This window comes from Conger conger, chromosome 12 (assembly GCF_963514075.1).
Source record: "Conger conger chromosome 12, fConCon1.1, whole genome shotgun sequence".
NCBI classification, from domain to species: domain Eukaryota; kingdom Metazoa; phylum Chordata; class Actinopteri; order Anguilliformes; family Congridae; genus Conger; species Conger conger.
The window spans coordinates 47,136,554-47,161,399 of NC_083771.1; the positions used below are offsets into that span (position 1 = coordinate 47,136,554).

Genomic DNA, 24,846 nt, shown 5'->3' on the forward strand with positions numbered 1-24,846 from the left:
TACAACTGCAATCCAAACAACAACTGCAGCCCCCACTACAACTGTAGCCCCGACTACTACTGCAGCCCCCACTACAACTGCAGCCCCCACTACAACTGCAGCCCCGACAACAACTGCAGCCCCGACTACAACTGCAGCCCCCACTACAACTGTAGCCCCGACTACAACTGCAGCCCCGACTACAACTGCACCCCCCACTACAACTGCAGCCCCGACAACAACTGCAGCCCCGACTACAACTGCAGCCCCGACTACAACTGCACCCCCCAATACAACTGTAGCCCCCACTACAACTGCAGCCTCCACTACAACTGCAGCACCGACTACAACTGCAGCCCCGACTACAACTGCACCCCCCAATACAACTGTAGCCCCCACTACAACTGCAGCCCCCACTACAACTGTAGCCCCGACTACAACTGCAGCCCCCACTACAACTGCAGCCCCCACTACAACTGCAGCCCCGACAACAACTGCAGCCCCCACTACAACTGCAGCCCCGACAACAACTGTAGCCCCCACTACAACTGCAGCCCCCACTACAACTGTAGCCCCGACTACAACTGCAGCCCCCACTACAACTGCAGCCCCCACTACAACTGCAGCCCCCACTACAACTGCAGCCCCGACTACAACTGTAGCCCCCACTACAACTGCAGCCCCCACTACAACTGCAGCCCCCACTACAACTGCAGCCCCGACAACAACTGCAGCCCCCACTACAACTGTAGCCCCCACTACAACTGCAGCCCCCACTACAACTGCAGCCCCCACTACAACTGCAGCCCCGACAACAACTGCAGCCCCCACTACAACTGTAGCCCCGACTACAACTGCAGCCTCCACTACAACTGCAGCACCGACTACAACTGCAGCCCCGACTACAACTGCAGCCCCCACTACAACTGCAGCCCCGACTACAACTGCAGCCCCGACAACAACTGCAGCCCCCACTACAACTGTAGCCCCGACTACAACTGCAGCCCCGACTACAACTGCAGCCCCGACTACAACTGCAATCCCAACAACAACTGCAGCCCCGACTACAACTGCAGCCCCCACTACAACTGCAGCCCCCACTACAACTGCAGCCCCCACTACAACTGCAGCCCCCACTACAACTGTAGCCCCGACTACAACTGTAGCCCCGACTACAACTGCACCCCCCACTACAACTGCAGCCCCCACTACAACTGCAGCCCCGACTACAACTGCACCCCCCACTACAACTGCACCCCCCACTACAACTGCAGCCCCCACTACAACTGTAGCCCTCAATACAACTACAGCAACGACTACAACTGCAGCCCCTACAACCAGCAGTGCCATGGCAACAAACTCACCCCAGGAAGTCATCACTTTTCTGTTTCCTCTTCTTCTGGTCATTTACAGTCTGTCAGCAGATATGAGGCTGCCTCAGTTTTAGCCAGATAAATAACCCTTTATGATTTAGACCCTTGATGCTACTCTCTGACGTGTAATTTATTTTAATAGATTCCTCAAGAATTGCTGCTCCTTCACTGAGTGGCTCATTGAGCTATTGATCAGTGAATCAAAGTTATTTATCCATATGGGGTCCAAAAGTCTGAGAAAAGCTGGTGGACATTCTGAAATGAATGTCATATTTTGAAAGATTTGACTTTTTACTCAAATTCTTATGCTGATAATATAACAAGTAAAGAAAAACTTTGTATTCAATTAGAAAATAATGCATTTTCACTTGTGGTCTCAGACTTTTGGACCTCACTGTATATCATATGTATTATTATTATTTTTTCACACTTCTTGTAGAGAAAAGAAAGCTTTTAATATTGACAGACAATGAAATGAAACAGTTTAAGTCAAAATGGTTTAAATGGAGAACTGCACCCCTTTTGTAAGATCTTTCTCCTCATCTCATCTAGATGATTATATATCTTTGGATGATCTCTAAAAATGTGAATGCTGTAATATGTGATTGCTCTATTTATATATTTATAAATAAATGGTATCATGATTAAGTTGTTATTATACAGTAGTGTGACTGTTTCTTTATTTCATTATCAGCTGAGTGACATACATCTTAAACAGGGGTTATTGGTCCATGTACGTTTTGGTTATTTGTTTATTGGTTTCAAGCAAAATTGAAAAAATGGAATCAAAAGACAAAAAAGGAAAAAAAACAGTTCAAAAAACAGCCCAATTTATTGATTTTTTTGCCAATATTCAGTTTTGGGATAGCACCCTATACCGTCTACCTCTCATTTCTGACTTTCATTATAATCCGTCTGTGCTACCTTCACAACTGCTCAACACCCACCTGTCACTTGAATGATGCCAGTGACAAATTACCCAGAACCCTAACTTTATGCTCGCAAGCCTTTCTGTCAATAACTCTGCCTGTAGTTAACAGTGAATATGATCTGACAGTATATTTGACAAAAAAAATCATGTCCCCAAATCAATAACTTTTTTCCGGTGAGATATGCATGGTAGCTATATCACTGTCTGTCGTAGCCTCAAGTAGGCCTACATTCATTGCGAGTTGAATTGCGAGGACAATATGTGCCATGATAAATGAAGGGATTATGCAAATCCAGGAATAGATTTGCCTCTTCACACACCAATCAGCTTTCATGGCTCTATCTTGGAAAAAGAATAATCGGCCAAAAAAAAAATAGGCCTACTCTGTGCATAATTGCAGAATAAGTACATATTCTGTGCCTCTGCAGTGCAAAACAATTCATGGTGTTAAATGCAAACACACTCGGCTGAATGTAGCATGTCCTACTTATTAAGCACACTTATTAAGCACACTTAGGAGCCAGCAATAACATTTCACTGCTCATTGTACTCGTATGATGGAGTATGAAAAAAACACAACAGAAACATTAACTTGACCTTGACTTCGACCTTAATCCTGCTTGCTAAATCGGCCAAATAGACTCACCTGTTAGTTAAGTCCAACCCATGATTGATAGGACACACACAATCATTGATTGGAAACACAGTTAAAACATTTTTATTGTTGATTAAACAAAATGATTTGATTGGCTATAGGCTACTATAAGTAGAAAAATAAACTGTTCAAATGGTCTTTTTTCGCCAACTACTATATGGATTCAGTTTCATCTGACAATTTCTCAAGGCAGCCAATCAAGCTGTTATATATATATATAAATGTATAGTGATAGTTTGTGAGAGCTTGATTCTAACCTGGATGAGATGTCCTCAAAAGATTTAATGCACAATAGTTGACACTTCATATGATGTTCACGGTCTCTGTAGATTATTCACTGCATAAACGCCTATCTATAGATGCCTATCTGTTTTATTTTTTGTCTAGCTATCAGCATATCCACATTTCTATTACTTTTTTTAAGACATTGGACAAACCCATTGATGAGGAGGTTCACACAGTGACACCTGCTGGTCATAATATGTAACTACGTTTGGCGTGTTTGCTGTTGGTTCACTGCTGGAATTGACACTTTTACATTACATTATTGGCATTTGGCAGACGCTCTTATCCAGAGCGACGTACAACAAAGTGCATACCCATAACCAGGGATAAGTGCGCTGAAAGACCCTAGAGGGAAGTACAATTTCAACTGCTACCTGTACAACAAAGATAAGGACGAGGGCCAATATTTTTTTATTTTTTTATTTTTTTTTGGGAACAAAGAAACAAACAAAACAGAGCAAAAGTGACCAAAGTTAATTATCCAAACACTGCTTACCTAGCCAACTAAAAATACCGAGACACAAAGCAAGTCACAGAGACAACAATTAAGGTTCACAGGGAGGTAGGGAGGGATGGGGAGAGGTGCTGCTTGAAGAGGTGTGTCTTCAGCTTGCGCTTGAAGATTGGAAGAGATTCTACAGTTCTGACCTCAACGGGGAGTTCGTTCCACCACCGTGGAGCCAGAACAGACAGTAGTCGTGAGCGTGAGGTAGAGGTTCGGAGAGGGGGAGGTGCCAAGTGGCCTGTGGAGGCTGAACAAAGAGGTCTGGCAGGGGTGTAGGGTCTGATGATTTTTTGTAGGTAAGCTGGGGAAGACCCCTTAACTGCTTGGAAGGCTAGCACCAATGTTTTGAATTTGATGCGAGCCATGACAGGCAGCCAGTGGAGGGAAGTAAGCAGGGGGGTGACGTGTGAGTATTTAGTCAGGTTGAAGACCAGACGAGCTGCTGCATTCTGGATGAGTTGGAGGGGTCTGATGGCGGACGCTGGGAGGCCAGCCAAGAGGGAATTGCAGTAGTCCAGGCGGGACAGAACCATCGCTTGGACCAGGAGCTGGGTCGAGTAGGGGGTGAGAAAGGGGCGGATTCTCCGTATGTTGTATAGGAAGAACCTGCAAGACCGGGTCACCGCCGCAATGTTCTCGGAAAGGGACAGTCTGCTGTCCATCACCACGCCAAGGTTCCTTGCACTGGGTGATGGCGTGAGTGTGGTATCCCCGAGGGAAATGGACTTCAATTAATGCCAAGATATAAACAATCTTATTGTTTTTTCAATTTGCTGTTTTTCCTTGGCACTAATCAAATGTACCAAATCAAACTATGAGGCTTTTTTACAAATTTTTTACAGAAATCACAGAGACGCAGGACGGCTAGGCAATTTCACTGCCAGCCAGTCGGCAGCATTTACACAGGTTTCCAGCTATGAATGCCTCTCATTCACTTATTCACACACACACACACACACACACCCAACACTTTTGGATAAAAACACTATATAAATGCAGTCCATTTACCATTATGTTACAAACAAGATGCACGAAAATCATGCATTTAATTTCAACCTGTGTTCAATATGGATATTCAATGTTGGATGATTAGTTGCAGCGTCTGCAGGTTCATCCTTTTATGCAGTGCGGCATTTGCAAATTCTTGGCATTTTTTAACTTTCTATTTATAAATTCATTTGTTTTAATGACTTAGGTCATTCAAACAACACAGTATGTTGCTAAAAACCAGTCAGTATGTCATTAAACATCTTTATAAATCGACTCAGTAAGTAATTTTGAGGGTTTGGTGGTCTGACACTTTATAGTCTTTTTGTTTTGATTTTAGTTTTTAAATAATTTTTTTGTTCCGACTGCTGAATGTAAAGCACTTTGAGTTATATTTTATGTATGAAAGCCGCAATATAACTAACAATATACTTTTTGTTATTATTGGTATTATTTAATACTTCTTTTTAAGTCAAAGAGGAGTGTCAACCCCTCGCCCCCTTGTTACAGGAATCCCCCAGGGCTCAGTCCTCGGACCCCTCCTCTTCTCCATTTACACGAGATCCCTTGGCCCCGTTATCTCTGCTCATGGCATCTCATATCATTTTTATGCCGATGACACCCAACTCTTTCTCTCCTTCCCCCCATCAGACACACAGGTCTCTACCCGTATCTCCGCCTGCCTGAGAGACATCCAGAGCTGGATGGGCAACCACCATCTAAAGCTCAACCCAGGTAAGACGGAGGTAATCTTCATCCCTGCTCTAACCTCTCCCTTCTCCGATTTTTCCATCTCACTAGGGGATACCACAGTGACCTCATCCCCTAGTGCAAGAAACCTTGGAGTGGTGATGGACAACAGGCTGTCCTTCTCCAAGAACATCGCTACGGTGACCCATGTCACCCCCCTGCTCAGCAACCTCCACTGGCTGCCTGTTATGGCTCGCATCAAATGTAAAACTTTGGTGCTCGCATACCAGGCAGTTAAGGGATCAGCCCCTGTATATATTCAATCCCTTACCAAGACCTATACACCAACAAGACCCCTCCGTTCTGCCACTTCGTGCCGTCTGGCGCCTCCCCCTCGCCACACCTGCACTTCACGCTCACGACTGCTGTCGGTCCTGGTCCCACGGTGGTGGAATGACCTCCCAGTGGATGTCAGAACGGCAGAGTCTCTGACCTCCTTCAAGCGCAGACTGAAGACTCATCTCTTCAGGCTACACCTTTCCCTCCCTAACTCACCACCATGATTAGCCTTAGACTGTACTGGCATTTATGTATAGATTGTATAGATATTGTTACTTGTATAGATATCGTTGTTTTTTTATTGGCTGTTGTACTGTTGTATTCAGGGTATTCTAGCTGCCAACTGTGGTATGCTAGTTTGGTAGTTGATTGTACTCTTCAAGGGTTCTGATTATCTGTATGTCACACTAGGACTCGGAACTGTACTGTCCTCTCAGGTCCTCTTGGCACTCATACTTGTGTTTGATTTGCACTTCATTGTACGTCGCTCTGGATAAGAGCGTCTGCTAAATGCCATGTAATGTAATCTAATGTAATATTTTTGCATTATTGTTTGAGAAAACAATGTGGGGAAAGTGAAGCATGTTTCCAATAAATATGGGCCAAAAGAAAGGGCAAAATGTCACTGAAAAGATGATCCAAACTGCGTACCCATTCCAATAAAGTATTCCAACTATTAGAAGTCGTGTTTTCTGCCTTTACTTTCTGAATATTTCAGATTCCCAAAATCTCCCAAAGCATTCTCATAGCCTGAAAGTCAAACTCCATATGTGCAATGTCCTTACTGCTGTGTCACAATTTTTAAATAATTTTTGATTAAAAAAAAGTAATTTATTCATGTTTTGTCATGCTTCACCGCAATGCAGCCAGGCAGGTAAACTGAGGCTGAATTTCTCTTTTGAAGTGAAAACCTGGGAATGAGAGGTTTAGATGTTGGGGATGTTTAGGTCACGTGGAAAGTGCCAGAATGAGGATTTCACCTGTGCATTAGGGATAAGCAAAAAGGTGTGCTGGGATATTTAATAGCCACAGTTAGTCACAAATTCAGTATTGTCTCATCTGGAAGTGACCGCTGCCTCAACACACTATCTCACTCATACCAGAAACAGCATTATCTTTGAACAATCTCTTTAGCATTGAAGAGGATGTATCTGTCTTTCCTTGTGTGTGTGACTGTGCATGTGTGTGTCTGTTTGCGTGTGTGTGTGCTCTCTCTCCCCTAGACCCAAAGATCTTGTTTGAGTCAAATTTGATCCACAGAACTACAAACAACTTTTCAGTGCCGGGTCAAATTTTACCCGTAACACCAAAGATGATGTAACCAGACAACAGGATCTTCAGAATTGAATAAAATGGTGACCACTGGTTTTGTTTTGTTTATATTGCTGTTTTTGAGGATATCCTGGAACCCTGTTCCAATACAAAAAACTAGATACAAAAGAACGGGTCAGATTTGACCCTGACACAATAGGAGTGCTAAACCCCAAAATGTCAATGTTCCTTCTTCCATAAGTAGAGGGTGTATGTGACTTAAATCGATGAGCTAAGATGGTAACTATCTAGCTCGGGCATTTGGCATTTTGAATATCCTGGACATTTTGTGTGTCTACCTTCCAGTACGTCACAGGGTGTGGCAACAAAAATTTATGCCAAATGGGGCAACCTGTTTTATTAATAGACGAAGTATGTCGACATATTTAGGGTGTCAGTAATTTGACGTCATCTTGTCTTGTTATAAATGTGGCAGGACTAAGGCAGAGCTTTAGAGGAACATCACCTAAGTGTTCACTTCAGCTTCACAATAATTTCGGCTGAAAAAACCGCGTAGGACGCAAGCTCTCGCAGAAGACTACCTTTTTAAGTGCCTGAAAAGCATTGCCAAACGAAGGTAAGTGATGATTGAAATTAAACATATTTATTAAAATTAAACATATATTTATTATTTCTTATAATGCAAGTCTTTTATTGAGCAGAAATGAAGTGTTTTTGATTATTTTTGAGTATTTTTTGAGTATTTTTCCATGGATGCTACATATGATTCAGACAAAATTTATGAAGAGACCACCATTCCAGAGAAAATAGCTTATCCAGAAGTTTATATAATTTTCCCAGTCCAGTTTGACTTTCGTTAATATCTTATTCTGCGCAATTTAGGTTGCTAATAGATCTTTTCACAGACCTTTTCTGTTAGCCTCAGAAAGGCCCGTCCTATAACATGTATCTAAGTGTAGGGGAGACCAGGGATGGTTGAAACATTGGGTTAGCTGTAACAGCATCAGCTTGACCAAAAATAAACGAGGTGTGGCCAGGACCCATACTCCCATGAACTCACAGGAGAGGCTTGTTGACTGAAATATTGGGTGTTCTAAGCCAAAAAATGACAATTTCTCATCTCATCGTTTAGTTGTTTAGCAGTCAAAATATCGGAGGTAAAACAGTTTAACTTTCAGCAATAAGCATTTTCTCCAGTCAAATGTGATGTTTCAAATGCATGCTAGGTTCAAACCCACATGCTACCTTAGCTGGCTACGTAATGGCTGCCCAGGTTGGCAATGGTTGTAACACTTAATTCTAATTAAAACGAATTGCTTTTGCCATGCATTTATTTCTCAGCATGTCTAAGCAATGGAGACAAACAAGACAGTGGTGTCCCTGGAGAGAATACAGATGTTAGAAATAGGCCATTTTATATTTAATAAAGTTCCTGTGTAAATTTCATGGAGTGGGTCTGATTTAAGCAAAATGTATGTTCCTGTTACATACATCCCCAGCTAGTGTTTGCAACTTACCCCAGTTGCAGGAAGTAACATTTGGAAGTATTTTCCCAAACAAAGAGTGGCCACTGTGTAGAATATCTTGCCAGGTCATGGTCAAGGGGGCGACATGGCTCAGGCAGTAAGAGCAGTCATCTGGCAGTTGGAGGGTTGCCGGTTCGATCCCCTGCCCGGGCTGTGTCGAAGTGTCCCTGAGCAAGACACCTAACCCTTAAATGCTCCTGACGAGCTGGTCGGCACCTTGCATGGCAGCCAATCACCGTTGGTGTGTGAGTGTGTGAGTGTGTGCGTGTGTGTATGAATGGGTGAATGAGAAGCATCAATTGTGCAGCGCTTTGGATAAAGGAGCTATGTAAATGCCAACCATTTACCATGTAGTAATAATGTTGGACACTCTGTGGGGTTTTCAAGGCGAGTCTGGACTTTGGTAAACTGAAGCGGTGTTGGTCTGAATGGCCTGTTCTGTTCATTACGCGATGTGATTTAAGAACATTTTTCACCAAATTAAATATCAAACTACAGCACAAACATTAGGGACGCCATTGCAGCTACTAATATATTAGGTCCATGAGCTCCAGAGAAAGGATGCAAATATACCAAAAGATAAGGGTCAGAAATACTGACATTGTGAGGAGGATTTGAGCTTAGTGTCTCCAGCTGAAGCGACACTAAGGGGGATTTCTTTCAGGCTTTTATACATCTAAAACTGACTCATTAGGTTTATTGAATAAGTTCCTTACTGTTGTGTCAGGAGAATGAGAGGACCTTTATCAGTTAAAAACTAATGCAAATTAATCATTTTCCACACAGCGTCATTAATATATGGACGAGTGGCTGCAGAAACCATAGCTGATTAACACAGGGCGATATATATTTTTTTGTAGATGGCTGGTAAAACTACATTGTGTACATATAGGTGTAATGGGCAGCTCTAATAATTGAACTCTCTGCAGTTGATGCACTTGTCAAAATATTTCGAGTTATTTAAGAATTGGAGTTTAGATTTATTCTGTTATCACGGTGAAATAAGAAATAAAAATGATCAAAATATCTTACCAAGCGCCAGTGAATGACACTGTAAAGGATTCTCAAAATAAATCCCTCTTATTGTATTTTTAACTGCCTTCTAATTTCCCTTGTTTTGTCAAATTGATATTAGATAAGTTCTGATCTCTGAAATGATGCTAAAATTCTGACTTCATTGATTCTCTTCTAGATTTGTTGGAAAAGTTTAAAAAGATACATTTAAGATGAAAGGAAAATACCTGGTGGCATTGTTCCTGTTTTTAGGTAAGTGAATCCATATCGCGCATGAATAGTAAATAGTGAAAATTAAATGTACGTTACAACAACTGAAGAAAATTACATTTCATTCCAGCAACTGCAGGCCCCACTACAACTGCAGCCTCCACTACAACTGCAGCCCCGACTACAACTGTAGCCCCCACTACAACTGCAGCCCCGACTACAACTGTAGCCCCCACTACAACTGCAGCCCCCACTACAACTGCAATCCCAACTACAACTGCAGCCCCCACTACAACTGCAGCCCCGACTACAACTGCAATCCCAACTACAACTGCAGCCCCCACTACAACAGCAGTCCCCACTACAACTGTAGCCCCGACTACAACTGCAATCCCAACTACAACTGCAGCCCCCACTACAACTGCAGCCCCCACTACAACTGCAGCACCGACTACAACTGCAGCCCCCACTACAACTGTAGCCCCGACTACAACTGTAGCCCCCACTACAACTGCAGCCCCCACTACAACTGCAGCCCCCACTACAACTGTAGCCCCGACTACAACTGCAGCCCCGACTACAACTGCACCCCCCACTACAACTGCAGCCTCGACTACAACTGCACCCCCCACTACAACTGCAGTCCCCACTACAACTGCAGCCCCCACTACAACTGTAGCCCCGACTACAACTGCACCCCGCAATACAACTACAGCAACGACTACAACTGTAGCCCCAACCAGCAGTGCCATGGCAACAAACTCACCCCAGGAAGTCATCACTTTTCTGTTTCCTCTTCTTCTGGTCATTTACAGTCTGTCAGCAGATATGAGGCTGCCTCAGGTTTAGCCAGATAAATAACCCTTTATGATTTAGACCCTTGATGCTACTCTCTGACGTGTAATTTATTTTAATAGATTTCTCAAGAATTGCTGCTCCTTCACTGAGTGCCTCATTGAGCTATTGATCAGGGAATCAAAGTTATTTATCCATATGGGGTCCAAAAGTCTGAGAAAAGCTGGTGGACATTCTCAATGACTTTTTACTCAAATTCTTATGCTGATAATATAACAAGTAAAGAAAAACTTTGTATTCAATTAGAAAAGCATTTTCACTTGTGGTCTCAGACTTTTGGACCTCACTGTATATCATATGTATTATTTATTTTTTTCACACTTCTTGTAGAGAAAAGAAAGCTTTTAATATTGACAGACAATGAAATGAAACAGTTTAAGTCAAAATGGTTTAAATGGAGAACTGCACCCCTTTTGTAAGATCTTTCTCCTCATCTCATCTAGATGATTATATATCTTTGGATGATCTCTAAAAATGTGAATGCTGTAATATGTGATTGCTCTATTTATATATTTATAAATAAATGGTATCATGATTAAGTTGTTATTATACAGTAGTGTGACTGTTTCTTTAAGAGGGTGAAAGATGGCACTTAATTTCATTATCAGCTGAGTGACATACATCTTAAACAGGGGTTATTGGTCCATGTACGTTTTGGTTATTTGTTTATTGGTTTCAAGCAAAATTGAAAAAATGGAATCAAAAGACAAAAAAGGAAAAAAAAACAGTTTAAAAAACAGCCCAATTTATAAATTTTTTTGCCAATACAATATTCAGTATTCCTTTTTGGGATAGCACCCTATACCGTCTACCTCTCATTTCTGACTTTCATTATAATCCCTCTATGCTACCTTCACAACTGCTCAACACCCACCTGTCACTTGAATGATGCCAGTGACAAATTACCCAGAACCCTAACTTTATGCTAGCAAGCCTTTCTGTCAATAACTCTGCCTGTGGTTAACAAACAGTGAATATGATCTGACAGTATATTTGACAAAAAAAAAATCATGTCCCCAAATCAATAACTTTTTTCAGGTGAGATATGCATGGTAGCTATATCACTGTCAGTCGTAGCCTCAAGTAGGCCTACATTCATTGCGAGTTGAATTGCGAGGACAATATGTGCTATGATAAATGAAGGGATTATGCAAATCCAGGAATAGATTTGCCTCTTCACACACCAATCAGCTTTCATGGCTCTATCTTGGAAAAAGAATAATCGGCCAAAATAATAATAGGCCTACTGTGTGCATAATTGCAGAATAAGTACATATTCTGTGCTTCTGCAGTGCAAAACAATTCATGGTGTTAAATGCAAGCACACTCGGCTGAATGTAGCATGTCCTACTTATTAAGCACACTTATTAAGCACACTTAGGAGCCAGCAATAACATTTCACTGCTCATTGTACTCGTATGATGGAGTATGAAAAAAACACAACAGAAACATAAACTTGACCTTGACTTCAATCTTAATCCTGCTTGCTAAATCGGCCAAATAGACTCACCTGTTGGTTAAGTCCAACCCATGATTGATAGGACACACACAATCATTGATTGGAAACACAGTTAAAACATTTTTATTGTTGATTAAACAAAATGATTTGATTTGATTGGCTATAGGCTACTATAAGTAGAAAAATAAACTGTTCAAATGGTCTTTTTTCGCCAACTACTATAGGGATTCAGTTTCATCTGACAATTTCTCAAGGCAGCCAATCAAGCTGTTATATATATATATAAATATATAGTGATAGTTTTATATTTGATTGGGCTATTTAAAATTAAACTCAACACTTCCGTTGATTCAGTCCAGTGAGAGCTTGATTCTAACCTGGATGAGATGTCCTCAAAAGATTTAATGCACAATAGTTGACACTTCATATGATGTTCACGGTCTCTGTAGATTATTCACTGCATAAACGCCTTTCTATAGATGCCTATCTGTTTTATTTTTTGTCTAGCTATCAACATATCCACATTTCTATTACTTTTTTTAAGACATTGGACAAACCCATTGATGAGGAGGTTCACACAGTGACACCTGCTGGTCATAATATGTAACTACGTTTGGCGTGTTTGCTGTTGGTTCACTGCTGGAATTGACACTTTTACATTACATTATTGGCATTTGGCAGACGCTCTTATCCAGAGCGACGTACAACAAAGTGCATACCCATAACCAGGGATAAGTGCGCTGAAAGACCCTAGAGGGAAGTACAATTTCAACTGCTACCTGTACAACAAAGATAAGGACGAGGGCCAATATTTTTTTATTTTTTTACAAACTCCCCGTTGAGGTCAGAACTGTAGAATCTCTCCCCACCTTCAAGTGCAAGCTGAAGACACACCTCTTCAAGCAGCACCTCTCCCCATCCCTCCCTACCTCCCTGTGAACCTTAATTGTTGTCTCTGTGACTTGCTTTGTGTATCTGTATTTTTAGTTGGCTAGGTAAGCAGTGTTTGGATAGTTAACTTTGGTCACTTTTGCTCTGTTTGTTTCTTTGTTCTCAAAAAAAAAAAAAAAAAAGGTCCTCGTCCTTATCTCTGTTGTACAGATAGCAGTTGAAATTGTACTTCCCTCTTGGGTCTTTCAGCGAACTTATCCCTGGTTATGGGTATGCACTTTGTTGTACGTCGCTCTGGATAAGAGCGTCTGCCAAATGCCAATAATGTAATGTATATTCACTGTGCTTGTAGGTGGTACATGTGACACACAGTATATTCAAATAATCAGGTTAGACTATGTTTGGTTGACCATTCAGTAATGTTGAGATTTGTATCCAAAAGCCTACTGCAATACACCTTTGTCTCTATACCTGGATATGTATGTGATCATGACATAATATGGTGGATCTTTCTGGTGAGCTCTAGCTAAATTGTGAAGGAAAACTTTTCTAGCATGTTTACTTGCAGACTTACATTGAGCAAAGTGTGCTCAATCATTTATATGATCTCTCATTTATAACCACATTCCCTGATAAACAGCAGCTGATAAATGTTCTCGTCTTGTAGCATTTTATTGTGGTCTAATGTACGAGTGAATCAGTGGATAAACACCGGCCCTCCAGGACTGGAGCTGCCCATCCCTGCTCCTGGTACAGTCTAAAGACATGTAGTAATATTACTATGATAGTTATAATTATTACATGCTGATGATCACATGTATGTGTGGATGGATATAAAGTGCAGGAATAGTACTTGTACTATTAACATTTCAAAGTAAGGTTAATGTTTGCTCATGTTTCCTATTCTTGTACCGTCACAAAACTGAATGAATGAGGTTTCAGAAATTAAGAGCTGTTGTGTGTTTGTTGTCTATGTGGTGTTTCCATATTTTCCAACACATATTTAAATCAAGTCTTTATGAAGTATTGAAGTAATTAAAGTTATTTAAGGTGATTAAGTAATTAAGAGCAGAAATCTTTGTCTTCCTCTGGGCCTGTTCCATGAAGCAGTCATACCGAGTTAGCTGGATGACTGCACAGCGTAAAACCCAGAATGGCTTTTTTTTTTTTTTTTTTTTTTTTTTAGCCCATGTTGGGAGGGTTCATGGCAGTTATCCAGCTAACTCAGTAATCCTGTCTTGTGAAACAGGCCCCTGGAGTAAGAGATAACTCTGAAAAGCAGCCGATATTTCTGTTGATTTTGCCTGCTCTCCAGAGGTAGGTTGTGGAAAGATCATGCAGATTTCCATCATATGGAGACTAAATTGAACTTGATGTCCTTAGTAATCTTTTCCAGGTAAGTGAATATTGACCAAAGATGAATCCCGCATTTGTTTATTGGATTTAGCTGTTTTCACGTTCAACAAACAAATAACCCCACCAACAAAAAGTATAATTTCTAAAGGCAATACATTCAATTCAAGGTTGTATTAGAACGAATAATGACAATAACTTAAAGTATTGTGTGGCCAGTGTGCTCATTTACACTTCCACACTGAAAGTGAATGCTTAGACAAAAGCATCAAAACCTTAACATGAGTAACCATGCCTTAAGCAAAGGCAAACATTTTCTTCTTTGTACTTTGTTTGCAATTCTGCAAAACACTACACACTGTTTCCTACATTAGACACTTTGAAATATCTCGCAATCATCGGAAAAACACCTCATATTCAAAATGCAAAACATACCTGAAATTGGCACCCACACACACATGAAAACACTTATACGCTAATTGAACACCAATCAGTCTGAGCCTCAGCATTACAAATAGACCTCAGGTACGCTCACCTCTTTTGTGAGAACATTGCAAACATGAAGGCAGTGAGAGCGAGAGGATGAGGATGAGGATGAGGATGAAGATGAGGATGAGGATGAAGATGAAGATGAGGAAGAGGAGTAGGAGGACGACGAAGACAAGAACAGAGAAGGGGACCAGGCAATAGACAGAGAAATATTTCCGACAATATTATGGTGGACCATGTCACAAATCATGAGGGAGGCTGGGCAGAGACTCCAGCCCAACCTGAGACACTACACAGTAGCATCCACAATACAGACATTTACACTGGAGAAGAGCTATGTCTTCAACTTTCTACACAAGACTGTACCCATGTAATTGTTGCACATCATTCTGCTTCACAGGACAATACAATGTAGTCCTAAAATATTAGGTCTGTGCTCCTCAAAAAAATAGGTATAGTGCGGTGAAGTACATGTAATGCAGTTTTGATGTTACTGTGTTATGACCTCCTGAGGCTGGAAGGCAACGTCTGTTTACCCATGAAGGGGAACTGGTCATTGTCACTAGAGTTGGAAAACCACAGCATCCGCCTACATTAACTACGAGAGCAAATCATCACAGATCACACAACATTCCATAATCTGAACCGTGTCAGTATATCAACACTCTGCTGCATGATGACCAAGTCAAAGACCTTCACTATGACTATATGCAAGCACGTGTCAGTGTACTATAGTACAGTAATGGCAGTAGATTGTGCCCTATTGGCACTGCATAGATACATTAAAGCAGTATGTGACCTAAGCAGGTTGCTTGTCCTTTATTAGTTTTCAGGACTTTTTAAAGGATGACATTTTCATTTTACCTATGTATAAATATATATATGTCTATATATTTTCCTGCCTCACGCTTTGTTAAACTGTTTTTTTTCATATTGTTTGTTTCTATTTCTTATTTCTCTTTTGCCTCTGCAGTCTTTTCATATGTGCATAAAAGCAACAGACATAAACATGCTTAGCCTCAATAAATATTTATACAATTGGTAGAATTATTATTGTAAATTTATCTGAAATTATTTTTGTTAACTTTGGCATTACCTTAGAAGATTGTTGACTGTATTCAGCCGCAGCTGTGTAATCACTAAAGGTACTAAAGGTACAATAGGTAATATCGGACTTCTAACGGTCAAGAGAGGAATAGCAGCAACAAACACCTTCAAACCATAACACTCGCCCCTCCCCCTTCTCTGTGAACATGCTGAACTTGAAACCCCATTGGCTGTGGCAATTAGAACCAATTTTCAACCAATGAACTTAAATTATTGTATAGCTATACAATTTTTTGATACAGAGTGTTGGACCGTCAACGGTATATTTTGAAACCTGAATTTAAGGACGATAAACACAGGCAGAGTCAACATGTCAGTGAGCCTTTTTCAATTATAGGATGGGATTTACAATGGTCTTGTAACAATGTTACCTATTGTACCTTTAAGGATTGGTTACATTCAATAACATCCCTCTAGTCATCTTGCATGTGGATTGTATGTTTAATTTAAATATGTAAACAAGTCATATAGATATATTTAACATTTGTGTAAGTGTTTCACACAATTTCTTATATATTTTTATATATTTTATATCAGGTCAGGGCGGCACGGATGGTGCAGTGGGTAGCACTGCCGCCTCACAGCAAGGAGGTCCTGGGTTCGAATTCCCGTCACACACAGTATCCACATGCAGGTCTTTGGTCACACACACACACACACACACACACACACACACACACACACACACACACACAGACACACACAGACACACACACACACACACACACACACACAGTCTCCACATGCAGGTCTTTGGTCGCAGTCACACACACACACACACACAGACACACACAGACACACACACACACACACACACACACACACAGACACACACAGACACACACACACACACACACACACACACACACAGACTCCACATACAGGTCTTTGGTCGCAGTCACACACACACACACACACACACACAGACACACACACACACACACACACACAGACACACACACACACACACACACACACACACACACACAGACACACACAGACACACACACAGGTCTTTGGTCGCAGTCACACAGCAGCGCTACAGGAATACCACAGTCGCTGCATTATTCACACGCCAGTCTGCACTGCATGTGACACCGCTGGTCAGTGTGTGTGTGTTTGTATTCCACTCGTAGTGAGGACCCACGTGAGTACTGGAACCTTTCAAGTGAGGACCTTTTGGGGAAGTGAGGTAATTTTGGCTGGTCCTCACTTTTTTCTTCTTTTAATGGCATCTTGAGCCATATATAGAGCTGTATGCAGAGGTCCTCATTTATGGGGTAAACCTAGCAAAATACGAGTTTGTGTGTTTGTATGTTTGCTCTCTGCCCCCCTCTGAAGCATACACACATGTACTGCAGTGGAATTATGCCATTAATGTCAGAAACCTTACTGATTTTGCTGACTGGACAATGGTATCCGGATTTGGTTCTTTATTAATTTGTTACAATTTTGGAGGGAAAGTTGCTGTTGCTGGCCAGATGCAATGGATTCATTGGCTACCATTTTGGAGGGAATGCAGGGATTATTTGATTGGCTACCATTTTGGAGGGAAAGTTGCTTTGTGAGTGGGGAAGGGAGGGGTATTGTTTAGATGAGTTTGGCCAGCTTTTCAACAGAAATGAGCTGCCTACACATTACCTTTAGTTGCTGCCGCATGATTGGCTGATTCAATATTTGCATTAACAAGCTGGTGCTGGTCTACCTGTTAAAGTGATAGACAGCAGAATGAATGGTACTTGGTTGGCTGCTGCTTCTGCGGTTATGACATCTCCTGCTCTGGCTACCCCATGCAGGGTCTGAACATCCTGTTGAAACAACAGAGAGCTCACTTCTCACCAGCAAGAATGCTGCACTACCAACATGTTTTGCCATCACTACCAAATGTTACAGTCAAACGATGCACTGTACTAAACCCGGCTACTCTTCTCCCCACAGCAGATGACGGAGAACCACATGATTGTTTAGGAGTAATTGACCAAGTCCCGTCTCCCAGACCAGACCTTTCCTCCACCCAACTCCCTAATGCCAAGCTGGAAATAAGCAATAGTATACAGAGTTTCAGTGATCGCTTGTCTGGAGAGCAATTTGGGCAGCTGGACATTCTTTTATCTCTTTACATCTTCAATCATGCGAGTTTAGCTAAAACCTTTATTTGTCTCATATTTTAAGTTACAGTTGCATCGTTTGTGGTAAACTATCATATCTTAGTTATATAACCAGCTAGTTACATTGCCAAATAAGTTGCACGCTCATAATATAGTTGGTCAGTTAAACTTAAATATAAAAATATAAATAGTGTTGTGTAGCACAGTGAAGTCGACACTACGAAAAGATGGCAGGCTCTGTTGCGTTTGTCACTGTCAGATTTCCAAAACACTGAACTGTATAGTAACGCTTTATATTACATGTTATATTCATAGACTGTAGGAAGGATAAACAGTGTTGTGGTTTGAGGGTGTTAAAGTGACTGTTAAAGAGTCTGAAATGCGAAATGGTAAAAGCTAAATTTTTCTGTGCCATCTTCCATCGGAACTATGTGCCCCGCGACATTATTTTCTATTTTTTTTTAACAAAGATCAAATCTACAGAAACTGGGCGGGGCCTATGAGCAAAGTGAGAGGGCCCAGGCCGCCATTGGTGCATTGAATGTATGGCATTTATATACTGTATATATCAGAATATATTGCAGAATAGACACAGCGCATAGATTGAACCACTCAAAACAAATCATTCAATAGACACAGTGCATAGATTGCATACATTGAACCATTAAAAAACAAAATGAGAGATTTCAGTTTTTACAATTTACATTTGAGAAAAATTTCACTTTGAGCCCAGTTCAAGGCAGAACAAAATACAGTTCATTGAGTTCAAATCAAATGAAAAGTTTATTTTTAACGTGAGAATGTGAATGTGTCGTGGAGAAATGCATTAGTTTTACAAAGATGCAAAACAAAGTTTCAATTCAGTTTTCTAAATGGAAAAATATTGTCATAATAGTGACAAACATATAACACAGAGTGATGATTATCTAACAAATAACAGACCAACAAGGCAGTAAATAATGAACACCTAAGCAAGCAGTGATGTAGAGCTGATAATTACCAATGACACATGAAAGTTATGTGCTTTAATTATAAGAATGATTAACGAGATAAAACACATATTTTGGATTTTTGTAAAAAAAAAAAAAATTTTAAAGAAAGAAAAAGAAAATGTTCTTTAATATGGAGGTGACAATATGAAATTCACTCTGTTAAACTGTTAAAATATCACAGCCTATTTACCATCCTAATGAATGGAACAATGGACAGAGATCAGCCATGATGATTGACAGGCAGGATTTGTACAGATAAATGCTGCATAGTTAATGATAGAGACAATATCACTTTATAGTATGAATATTATTTTATGAGTACAATGAGCTGCTGATGGTATTATCTCTCATGAAACCAGATAAGGAATTCAGCAGTGTCTGTATCAGTGACCAGGAATTCTCATTCTTTCCCAACATAGGTGATGATTGAATTCAACTGTTCCCTTTTAAAATGATGAGTGCTTTATTTGTATTGTATAAAACTTGTTGTTTGTTCATGCCGTTCAACTTGGCTGGGGCTCTGTTTTGCTTCACATTATGAGTCGTACCTGTAAGCAGACTATTTAATATTAATGTCACACAGAGGATGCATTTTCAACCCGACTGAAACAGGGGCTGTGTAATCAATCTCCTGTTTTCATCAAGAAAGTTTCCTTCAGGTTTTCCATGGCTTGGTCTGGAGTTATAGCTCTCCAATTGGGGGGAATGTCAGCAGGCTTAGCTCCGTATTCATCTGCAAACTGCTTATTATACTTGCTGAAGACGTACTTCCAGTAGTCTGAGGCCTGGATGCTGGTGTCAGGCTGGATGTGCCAGTCAGGGAAAATTCTCTGATAGTCCTTGTATGGATGCTGTTCCTCCTCTGTTGCAGTCAAGATGAAGCATCTCTCTCTGGCAACATCGGTGGAGCAGATATTTCTCAGTAACATACACGATACAAGATTCCTCCATCGTGCAATGCCCTGAGGACGGTGAATGGAAGCAAAGTGCTCTGTGTGGCTCCTGCCACCAGCTTCACAGGGGGTCGAACAGAAGGGACACTGCTTCCCACAGCCAAACACCCTGTTAAACAGCTCCTTCTGTGGCTGAAAGGGCAGTGAGGTCAGCCTGGCCCTCACATCACCACCTTTCTGAAACTCGGTAGCAGTAAAAGCCTGCTCCATTTCATCCACGAGCACCATCAGACACCGGGAAAAGTCTTCAGGTTTGGCAGAGTTTAAGGCCAGGACTGCGCTGAGGGGGTCTTTGGGGATGACAAGCTCCTTCGCTAGCTTACTACAGATATCCTGAATAAACTGCTGAATGTTCTGGGCCTCCTCACCCCTTCTTGCTGCCTGTTCAGCTGCCTTCATCTGTGAGGTCTCAATGGCTTTTTTTATTCTGCTAACCATCACCTTCAGGCGGTTAATCTCAATGTTCCTGAGGGTATCTCCCTCTGAGAACTGCTTCACCATCAGCTCCAATATCCAGTCATGTACAAAGGTCTTGTAATTTTCTATGTATCCCACAAAGTCCCAAAATTTATCACGCTTAAGCAGCTGCTCTAGGACTGAGAACTGGAAGAAGGTTTGAGTGCTGAAAGCAATGGCTTTCTGTCCTGCCAACATTTCATCCACAAGGTCAGGGCCCAGAGATTTGGTGATGTATTCCTTCACCGCAGGTTGAAGACAGTTGGAAGTGAAATCATTGGCTTTCTTCTGACACTGGTCTCTTTTGTTGAACAGGTCCTTAAAGTCTGTGTAGTACTGTTTCTTGAACTGTTCCAGACAGTGACGAGGATCATTTGCATGGATGAAAGCCAGATGCATTCTTTTAAACTCCCGTGCTGCATGTCCACAGATGTGAATCTTCAGCTTGGCCTGAAATTCAGCAGTTGTTCCCAGATTCATGTGCCTGTCCAGGATTTCATCAACCTTGCAAAGCAACTCTATTGTGTATGTTTTATGGTAATCAGATCTTGTTGTTACTTTCTCATCGACAAACTGCTTGCTCTGCTCAATGATGTGATCAACTACCTGCTGGAACTCCTTCAGCTCCTTTCCAAAGTCAAAATTCCAAATCCTTTGATTAAACACCAGACATTCACTTTTCACTTTGAATGGCTCTCTTCCATGTTCAGACAAGTTGCCCACTTCTGACAGTATTTCACGTACTGAGCTGCCTTTCATCTCTAAGTTAACCCACAGCTGGTGGGATATGTTTTGCACAATGTCTCGTTCTTCCATGCCAGGGAACCGCAGCTCTGCCACGGTCTCCTTCCACATCTTCTCAAATTCATCCTCCAGCTGTTCATCTGACAGATCTTTACTTTTCCTGCATTTCTCAATCAGCCCCTGCACCTTTTTCTCCATTGTGGCCGTTTTATTGTTCTTGATGCTCTCTAACCTGAACATACCCTTTCTGATCTCCACCGCTGCATCAAGCTTGTTTTTCACAGACTTCTCTGTCTCCCTCCTGATGGTTTTGGCTGTGATGTTCAAGTCTTCCTTGTACTTCACTACCAAGTGAACATGTCCCTCTTGCCTCTTGTAGAATTCAGTCAGGTTGGCCAAAATGAGTGTTTCCCCTTTAGTCAGTTCTACCAAGGCCTCATTTGTCAGGTGGATCAGTAACTCATCCAAATTCTTAAATTCTGCTTCTGTGCCAAAGTTTGACACCTTTGTCTCAGCTTCCATTAACCAGGAGTACATGTTCTTCCTGAAGGCCCAATCCCATTGGTTGAACTCAGTGCAAAGCTGAGTATAAGCTTCAGCCACAAGGCTGTTGCGGAAACTGAAGATGAAGTTCTCATACTTCACTGCTTGCCATAAGCTCTTGGTCCATTCAAGGAACTCAATGATTGTGTGTGCTGAGCTGTTTCCAGATTTTTGTTCCATAAACTTCTCAATCACACTCCTCTTGAAAAGATCCACAGACTCACTGTAGCCAACACTGACAGGGGCCATGGGAGGGTTGCCGTGCCAGAGCCCAGGGAGGTACCAGGTGTTTCTCTTTGGATCATACTCCATGACATCAGTAAATGTTTTGTTGTTTCCCTTCTTTTCCATCTTAGCTGCTGCTTGGGTCATCTCATTCAGCTGCTCCAGCAGAAGCTTCCTGTCTCTCATGTTACTGTCATGGGCAGAGATGTCTGGCACATTCTGGTGCACAAACTGACAGCAGGGTTTTCTCCCAACTTCTTTCATACGTAGGAAGGCGTGCACCACAATCTGCAGGATATAGTTCATTTCCGTGGAATTCTCCATAGCGATGTTGATGACTGTGATGTCACTCAGCCCCACCACCAGAGTGGCCAGTTCATTATCATGCTCATAACTGTCATCCAGCTGTGCTAACTGTGGTGCCTTCAAACCTTCAGTGTCAATAATCATGATGTAATCACACCCAAGCCGCACTTTAAAATCCTCTTTCACTCTGAGGAGGAGCATGAAGGCCCCTCTGGTGCACCTGCCACTACTGACAGCAAACTGGACCCCGAACATGGTGTTCAGGAGGATGGACTTCCCAGTGCTCTGTACCCCCAGTACAGTGATCACCCGGATCTTACATTTATCCTGTGTGAGATCATGGAGTTCTTTCAGAACCTGTGTCATCCACTCCAGAGGAATATTGCTTGAGTCTCCATCCACCAGCTCCAGAGGAAAGCCCTCCTGTAGCAGCTTGGCACAGAGACGTGGTAGGCGCTTCATCTCTGGGGTGAGGGCTTCGGGGAGTGAGCAGGCCGACTCGTACAGCTGACCCATTTCCCTCAGGAAGTGCTCCGTCCCCAAGGAGCAGCTGGAGATCTCCCTGTCCAACATAGCAATGAGCTCCTTGTTTTCTGAGGAACTCTGACACTGTTCCTTGTACTTTGCCCGAAGAGGTGGAAGGCTTTTGCGTGACAGATTATCCAGATTGATCCTCATCCACTTGAGGAAATACTTGCACTCCTCTGTGGAATTGCACATCGCGGAGATGAAATGGGACATAGAATCGGAGATGCTGTGAGCCTTCTGCTGTTCTCTGAGCTTCTGCCTCTGATCTGCAAGCTCATTCTTGTAAACTTCTATGTTTTTCTCCCCAGCATTTTTCATCCTGCACTGTTCCTTCTCCAGTTTGGCCAGCTGTTTCCATGCAGTCCTTTGCAATGGCAGCTCTTTCTCCTTGAAGCTCGATATGTCAGATATTCCTCCTGTGATTTCATCAGCCTTCTTCTTGCCCCTCTTACAGTAGTTGTCATCTTCATCTACATGGATCCCAAGCTCATATGCAAGAGCAGACATCCTTTCAATGCTCATTTTAATGTTTCCTTTTAAAATTCCACGGATCGCCAAACGCAGGTTTTTGTTGAATTCCGCACCATTCCTTCCCAGATGCTTTATAATAATGTCACTGGGTTTTGTCTCAGAAACAAATTTCCTGAAGTCATCCACATTGAAGGTCTGGCTCTGTGAATTGGTGATCAAAATCCAATGAGTTTCAAAGTGCTCAGAGTCCAGAAGTTTTTGTTCAAATTTAAAGTCATCGCAAAACACAAATATAGTAGCAGAGGTTTGGCAGAGGAAAGCGTACTGAGTTTCAAAGTCTCTGAGGTCCCCACGGAGGTTAGCTATAGCCACAGGCTCAGAGAAGATGTCAATTTGTTTGTTCCCACTGGGCAGATACCAGCTGATTTCCACCAGCCCATTGGAAATCCTCCTTGGGGTGTCACCGCACTCCATGTATTTGTGAACAAAGGTGTCCTGGTACTGCTGAGGGTTGCTGAGGACTTGGTTCAGAATGTGAGACTTGGACATGCTGCAGTTTCCCAGCCTCACAAAAGAGACCATGGGGAGGTCAGAGAGAACAATGCTCTCCTCTACAAACCCTCTTGGGTCCTCCACAGAGTGTGGCTTGTACTTTTTCACAATATCCCTCATGGCCCACAGCATTAAAGTGCACTGCTGGGTATCACATGTAGGAAGCAGCAGAGGCACAGAGAACTGGCACATGGACATCTTCAAAGCCATCTCCTGCTGGAGAAAACCATCTGAGCACAGAAATACAGCAGTTATGAGGTCAAGGGGGTTGACTCTGTTGCTGTGGTCCTGTGGATTTTTCATGGTGGTCAGTAAGCTGTCCAGGTTTTGGGGCTCTGTGTCCTGTTCCGAGGTACAGCTCATGTTACGAAAGGACTCATTTACCATCATCAGCTTCCTCAGGAAACACCATGGCAGAGATTTCAGAGATTGGATGATTTCATCAGATAAAGTCTCTCCATCAATCTCCAGCACCTGGCTCAGAGTCAGCTTGTTCTTCAGGTGGTGTTCCAGTCCCAGGTCACTCAGCAGCTCCTCCAGACTGGTTCCTGTCATTGGGGATGGAAGTACAGTAATAAAATCATAAGAATGCACATACATACACTTGCACATCAAAAAATGACTAAAGTTCTTGGCAGACTGAATGCTTCATACTCCTGAGTGATGCTATGGCCAGTGATTGTACCCTGTTTATCATCAATTAATCTCTAGCCCTGGACCGTGATTCTGAGGCGTTCAGGGACACTTGTATGCAGTGATCCTCCCTGCCGAGTCCCTCCCCCCACCCTCAGAGCTGCTCCCTCCTGCACAGGCCTTACTGGGATCCTGGTGTTGAACCAAAGTCTGATGTTTCTTTGGTATGTTTATAAATGTATTATTTTTCATATTCATGTCTGGTTTTCTGTTTATATTCATTAGTCTTTGCACTCGTCTTCCCCTGTGATGTCTGTGTCTGAATGTTTTCTGTTCCCGAGTCCCCTGTCTGTGTGCTTTTGTGTGGAATTTTCCGGTTTCCCACAATTCCTTTTGTCTCACTGTTCTTATTTCC

The 24,846-nt window shown here is 42.1% G+C and overlaps 1 protein-coding gene and 1 long non-coding RNA gene across 2 annotated transcripts; one reads left to right on the top strand and one right to left on the bottom strand.

Moving 5' to 3' along the window:
• The first annotated feature begins 7,510 nt into the window (after positions 1-7,510).
• On the top strand, positions 7,511-10,104 carry LOC133141436 (uncharacterized). The gene is made up of 3 exons (XR_009710102.1): positions 7,511-7,632; positions 9,735-9,808; positions 9,897-10,104. It is a non-coding gene; the product is annotated as an uncharacterized LOC133141436 (long non-coding RNA).
• Positions 10,105-18,895: 8,791 nt separating this feature from the next.
• LOC133141616 (up-regulator of cell proliferation-like) lies at positions 18,896-24,353 on the bottom strand. Its single transcript, XM_061262182.1, has one exon. It carries the CDS (start codon positions 24,351-24,353, stop codon positions 19,644-19,646), a length of 4,710 nt encoding a protein of 1,569 aa, XP_061118166.1. The 3' UTR covers positions 18,896-19,643.
• Positions 24,354-24,846: the final 493 nt, after the last annotated feature.

Bases quoted from the DNA above. Each gene is read 5' to 3' on its own strand.
- LOC133141616 (XM_061262182.1), bottom strand. From the start codon at position 24,353: ATGACAGGAACCAGTCTGGAGGAGCTGCTGAGTGACCTGGGACTGGAA.